General features: G+C 40.5%; 1 protein-coding gene across 4 annotated transcripts in view; it reads left to right on the top strand.

The window, feature by feature from the left end:
• LOC123981550 (WD repeat-containing protein 7) overlaps positions 1 to 7,010 on the top strand; it is a 190,394-nt gene that overhangs the window by 76,191 nt on the left and 107,193 nt on the right. For all 4 annotated transcript variants that reach the window (XM_046066453.1, XM_046066454.1, XM_046066451.1 and 1 more), the window contains exons 13-14: positions 1,307 to 1,527; positions 2,966 to 3,161. In XM_046066453.1, coding sequence (XP_045922409.1) covers positions 1,307 to 1,527; positions 2,966 to 3,161 — 417 coding nt within the window. The remainder of the gene's footprint in view (positions 1 to 1,306; positions 1,528 to 2,965; positions 3,162 to 7,010) is intronic.

Below are 7,010 nucleotides of genomic sequence, written 5' to 3'. Positions count from 1 at the left end.
GTAATGTGGTCATATTTCTTTGTTCTGGTTAAAAGCCTGGCAGCTGAGTTCTGGACAGTCTGGAGTCGATCAATAGATTTTTGGGTTAAACAGGTGAAGAGGCTGTTGCAATAATCCAGGCGTGATGAGATGAAGGCGTGTAAGATGTCTCGGTGTCCTTAAAAGTTAACATAGATCGAATTTTTGCTATATTTCTAAGTTGATAAAAACATGATTGAACAAGCTTTGTGGTGTGCTGCTCGAAATTTAAATTACTATCAAACCAAACACCAAGGTTCTTTGCAACAGGCTTAATTTGATTTACTAGGGAACCAGCAGATGGCAGTATTTGATTTGCCATCTGCTGGGACCCGATGACCAGGATTTCTGTTTTGTCTGAGTTCAGCTGGAGGAAATTATTTGACATCCATTTTTTAACTTCACAAAGGCAGTTGTTAAGTGAACTCAGCATTCCAGGGTCTGTGGATCTGACGGGCAAGTATATTTGTGTGTCATCAGCATAAATATGAAAAGAAATGCCATGTTTATGGATAATATGTCCGAGGGGAAGCAGATACAAGGAAAACAAAATGGGTCCTAAGACCGACCCCTGAGGCACACCATATTAACTGGACAGAACGAGGAGACATAGTTGTTTACAGACACGCAAATCTTCCTATTTGACAGGTAGGATGAAAACCATTCTAGAGCAGTACCAGAGATCCCCACCCAGTGTCTCAGTCTGTCTAACATGATGTTGTGATCAATGATGTCAAAAGCAGCGCTACGGTCCAGGAGTACCAGGACTGAGCACATGCCTTAACTCCTTTTCACTCTCTAATTAATGAGAGAAACTCGTGTGTTGATGTGCATACATGTTCCATGGTATATCTACTATGACAGTCCAGTTGTTGGTCTGTTTAACTTTCGCACCACAAACAAACGGCACCAGAGTCCGATGGGAACCAGACAAACAGCATCTATTCAGGTGATCTTGGTCTGGTTGTTTGGTCGGCATAAATTTCACTTGACATCTTTCACACCAGCCTAAACAAACCGAATCAAACGGGCAAACGCAGCAGAATTAAAGCAAAACTTTGGCGTGAAAACACCCTTACATGTTAAACATAAGACCTGCCATGTAGGCTCTAGTGTGGGTTAGCTGGACTGTAGTGTGCCCCAGTGTGTAATTTAGATTAGTATTTGATTTTGATTAAATTGAAACTTATACCAAATAAGCTTCATTCCTATTTATTTATTATATCGTAATTGCATCACACCATTTAACTTCTGTCAAACTTGAGTGTTGTGTCCGTCTCTCCTGCAGGCTGGCCCCCCCATCGCACCCTGCGAGGTCACCGGAACAAAGTGACTTGCGTCCTGTATCCGTACCAGATCTCCCCCCGCTACGACCAGCGCTCGCTGGTGTCCGGAGGAGTGGACTTCTCCGTCATTGTCTGGGACATTTTCACTGGAGAGATGAAGCACATTTTCTGTGTCCATGGAGGAGAGATCACCCAGCTCATCGTCCCGCCTGAAAACTGCAGCGTAAGACCTCTGACATATATAGCTTTATGTGGTTATTTCTTTTGTGCCTGTCCTTTTTCCGCTTTTCTTCCTTTTGTCTTTTTCTTTTCACCAACAGGGCAGCTCACTAGACACGTTTTCTTTTTTTTCATTTTCTTGTTGTTGGTTTGTTGTTTTGTTGTGAGCAGTGTGTTACGTTGCTGACATTAGATGTAAATGTTACAGGCGGGATGCCGTTGTTGTTACTATGGAAATGACGGTAATGACATTGTGTTCTTGTGGTCAGATGTTGAATGCACAGACACACACATAACAAATGAAAACAAATGAAAGCATTACATTGTTTAACTGACATTAAGATCAAATGATCAGAACTGTGTTGATGCCATGGAAATGAGATGTCAGATGCTTTTGTGTTGTTGGAGCAGGACTTGAATGACCTGTGACACGCATGCTTTAATTAAAGACATTGGATGTTTTGCGTGTGCGCACTTCTGGAAAATCAATGACCCCTTAAATTAAGTTGGTATTTTTTTTTTTATTGGGACATACCAAAGTCCATACAAACAATGTGATCATTGTAACAAGACCGTAGACTTTAAAAGAAATAAAGAACAAGACTGAGAGAACTTTTCTTTCAAAGGTTTCTCTAAAAACAGATGTAACCAATGGAAATAAAGCTGAGTGACAGTAGAGGATACAGAAGCAAATAAGGACAATAAAACAAATAAAGAATACAGGAATAAAAACAAAATACATAATTGAAAAACAGAACTTGATAAATACAATCACAATGTTTGGGTATACTTTTTCATGATACTTAATTAACTTAAAAAACTAAATATAAATGTGAAATTCATTTCAAACAAATGGACGTACAGGTGCTCTCCCATATTTTCAAAAACCTTTCCTGGTGCTGTTTAAAATAAAATATTTTTTTGTTGTTGCTCGGTAACCTTACTCCTTAACTGTAGCTCAGACTGAAGTTTTTTGTTTTTCACTCCTGCAAAATTTCACAACAATTGTGCTCTTTGTTTTCTGGCCTGCTCAATTTTGTCATGATTTGTCAGAGATGTAACGAAGATCCATTTTACACCATGCAATGTTTAAAACCGCCTGTCTAACAAGAAATGCTAAAAAGTTAATCTTAAAAAAATGAAACTTATAAAATGAATCAAGTGACAAGTTTGTAGCATTGGTAATACTTCACAGTAAATACCCTCCACTGCCTTCACATGGATTCACTTTTAACATTCTAGCATGTGCAGGAAGTGTTGTGTTATGAACAATAGCATTGTCTTTATCCTATATATATAGACAAATGGACCGGGATTCAATAATCTATCTTGTCCTCCACTAATCTGTCAGGGACCTCCCGTCAAATCCTCAGGTCCATTTTTTCACTGTGTTACTGTGTTACTGTGGAAGATCACTGTTACCTACTGTGTTTCCTCTGCAGACACGGGTGCAGCACTGCGTTTGCTCGGTGGCCAGCGACCACTCTGTTGGCCTGCTCAGTCTCAGGGAGAGGAAGTGCATCATGCTGGCGTCGCGCCACCTCTTCCCAATCCAGGTTATCAAGTGGCGTCCGGCAGATGACTACCTGGTAGTAGGCTGCTCTGACGGCTCTGTCTACGTCTGGCAGATGGATACAGGTGAGAACTCTTCTACAGCTCTTCTTTGGAATTGGTTAAATGCTGAACTAATGCTTAACTTCAGAATAGCTCAAAAATAACTCACTAATCATCATATTTGTCTACATTACTACAGAACAGGTAAAATGGTCTTGCAATTGAACAGAAATTTGTTTATCCACTTCCTTCCAGCTCTAACTGTACATTTTAATACTAGGTTAATTTGCTTTGCGAACTCTCTTATTTCGGCTTGACCAAAGGCAGAAAAAGCTCTCTGGGTCGTATCTGTGAAAAGATGTGACCACAAAGCCGTCTTTGAACCTCTGTAACCTACTCGAGCACAAAACTGTGTTTTTCATCAAAGCTGTCAATAAATACAGATTTTGGACACCTTTACAACCAGTATGAAGCCCAATAGGAAGCCTGCCAGGTTTGAGACCAAATCTAAAATCTGTGGTCACCGACTGTATTTGGCAACTACAAAGATATTCAGATTGTAAGCAGAAGCTGCCTTTATAGTGGTGGCATCTCACTTGTAATCCTGCACAATAACACCATAATGTATGCAAGAAGTACATACATTAAGTACCACTTTTGCGTAGAAATAGAAGATCATGTACAACCTGCTGTTGTGTAATCCTTGAAGTGCTTTTGAAATAAAGAATAAAATCCTTTAGCTTTTTAATACAGTGTAGTTCAGTGGTATTAGAGGTCTATTCACCTGCAGATTGCCACAGCTTACTGTACTGCGCTGTTATCAGCTGCTCCAACTATTAAGTTCAATTTCAAAGAAAAGCAAAGTCCTGGCTGAAATTCCTCTTTTACATTTTCACGTGATTCAGCTTTTGTTAGATGGTGCTTTTTCATCTGAATCCAGCTCTGTACTTAACACACACAGACAGAGTGGTATTAATCATCATCTCATATTATTCATATTACTGATGAAATAAATATTTGAATATTCTTATAAATCTCATGTCTGGCCCTGTTTACACCTGGCACTAATATACTTCTTGAACCGATCACAAGTGCACATTCCAAGTACATCAGTTCACTACATGCGTCTCGAGTGACCACTTCTGATTTGATCTCACTTCCCTGCTCTATATGCAAATAAACACATAATTTCTGGTTGCTAATAATAATAACTTTACTTGTATAGCACTTTTCAAAACCAAGTTACAAAGTTTTGCAAATACCAAATGCGTTGTTGTTTTTAACCAGAATTTGATGCATTTACTGTTTGTTAGGGCTGCAACTAACACATATTTTCATTATCAATTTATCTTTCCATCATTTTCACAATTAATCGATTTAGTTGATCTATAAAATGTCAGAAAATGGTGAAAAATGTATTTCCCAAAGTCCAACATGACGCCCTCAAATGTTTTGTTTTGTCCACAATCCAAAGACATTCAGTTTACTGTCATATTACATGTCAGGAAACCATGTAAGGAAACCAGAAAATATTCACATTTGAGAAGCTGAACTCAGAGAATTTGGATATTCTTCTTTGAAAAATGCCTCAGAATGATTAATCGATCATTCAGGTAGGTGTCAATAAATTTAATAGTTGACAGCTAATTGATTAATTGACTAATTGTTGCAGCTCTACTGTCTATCAGACCACAAATGAGACAAGAATTAAGAAGGGAAAGTGATAGAAGCCAGAGTGTTTTTGGTGGCCGGGTTGTTTATTGTACAAAAACACAACTTTATAACTTTATTCACGGATTTTGGTGAAACTGTGTCATATATTATGGAGACATTTTTTTTCTAGTTTTCCCTTTGATGTCTTCCAGCTGCTCTGCTTCAACTCTCTGTGATTTACGGAGTTGTCTGATGGAGAGATAGCGATAGCCGTTTCTTTAGCAACATGTAAAGCTAGCTGCAACTGCATTGCAGCTTAGTGGTCGTATTAGCTTTAAAGCTTAGCTTTATTAAACCTCCTCCTTCTGGCAGTCAAAAGCTCCTGTGCTAGCGGTGTAAACATCATTCCCCCGGTGCTCAGAGCTCTCAGTCGGGGCTAGCGTTTATAGTACTACTAGCTACACGGCCAACTGAGCTAAACAGCTAAATTAAGCCGTGCAGCTAGCCGTTCCTTTTCGACTAAGTAATCTTTGTGTGTTTGGTGTGTCCTGTATCCACGAGAACCTATTTTGCCTGTTGTTGTTGTGGCAGCTTTTTCTTGGTGTTTTACACTTTATGTGTCTTAGGTACATTCAAACCTGTGCTGAGAGCTGTCCACCTGTGAACAAGGCCCTTCAGACTCCCCTTTGCCCTATATCCTTAGTCATTTTTATTCATTAGTTTCATCATTACCCTGAAACATGTACGTGGCACAGCATAGAGGTAACATGAGCTTGAATGATGACTAGCCACTGGAAGTGTGTGTGTGTGTGTGTGTGTGTGTGCACGCACGCTCGTGTTCGTTGGGTCCAAAAACCGGGATTCCACTATACTTGTGGACCCCACAAGTTTAAATGGTTTTAAGGTTCAGGTCGAAATGAGGTTAATGCTAGGGGGTTAAGGTTAGGCATTTACCTTGTGATGGTTAAGGTTTGGGTAAGGGGCTCAGGAATGCATTATGTTAGCAGCGAGTCCCCATGAAGATAGTGCCACAAGGCTGTGTGTGTGTGTGTGTGTGTGATGAAGGGCCTGTGAGCCATGCTCCTATAGCATGTCCAACGCCTGAATACACACACACCTTCCTTAATTTCACACTTAGCTACCTTGCAATCTCCCAGCAATACAGCTCATTCAGGTCTCTCTCTCACTCACACGCACACACACACACAGACACAGACACACACACACACACACAGACACACACACAGACACACACACACACACACAGACACACAGACACACAGACACAGACACACACACAGACACAGACACAGACACAGACACACACACACACACACACACACACAGACACAGACACAGACACAGACACACACACACACAGACACACACAGACACACACAGACACACACACACACAGGTACAATGGTACCACTTGTCCCCTCACTCTATACAGAGCCAATACCGATGTCTGCTCTGTCTGCAGCTAATGATGTCTCTCTAAACCTCTCTCTGCAGAGACAATAGATGATGATACTGAGCATCGAGACAAACTGAGTGGGAGATGCTGTGAGAGAGAGATTGGCGGATTGATATAAATGGAAGGAGAGTGCATGAACAAGAAAAGAAACACTGATAAAAACAGAGAGCACAGAGAAAGGGAGGCAGAGATGAAATGAGTTTGCTTACACTCTGATACCCTGAACAAAAGTATGTGTACACGTTATAGCTATATGTGATAACTATATGTTATAGATGAATATGACATTCCTAAACCATGGGCGTTAATCTGCTGCTCCTCTGGTTTCAGGCTTTCTGCCAGATTTGTCAACCTGGCTGCAGATATTTGCTCCCATCATTAGTGAGGTCCAGCACTGATGTTGGCTCTCAGTCAGAGTTCCAGTTCATTTTAAAGATGTTGGATATAATTCAAGGTCAGGGCTCTGTGCAGGCCATTCAAGTTCTTCCACACTAAACTGGGTAATCTATTTCTTTCTGGAGCTGGCTTCCCGCACGGGAGCATTGCCATGCTTAACAGCGAAGGTCTAAACACACAGTTTGAAGCACAATGTCTGAAATGTCACTCACGTTTAGATTGTCTTTGAACTAACAAACCCCAACCAAAAGTACACCAATACATGTGGACAGGTGTCAGGTGTATGAAGTGTGAAAAGATGCAGTCCCAAACATAATATCTCAATACGGGAGAGGGACCACAATATCTCAGGAAATAGCATGTTAACCCACCCAGTAGCTGTTTAACAATCTCTTGACCAAATAGTT

The sequence above is a fragment of the Micropterus dolomieu genome, linkage group LG13, assembly GCF_021292245.1.
Source record: "Micropterus dolomieu isolate WLL.071019.BEF.003 ecotype Adirondacks linkage group LG13, ASM2129224v1, whole genome shotgun sequence".
In the NCBI taxonomy this organism is placed as follows: Eukaryota; Metazoa; Chordata; class Actinopteri; order Centrarchiformes; family Centrarchidae; genus Micropterus; species Micropterus dolomieu.
The sequence above is the reverse complement of the archived record's forward strand: the minus strand, read 5'-3'. Positions and strand labels throughout refer to the sequence as shown.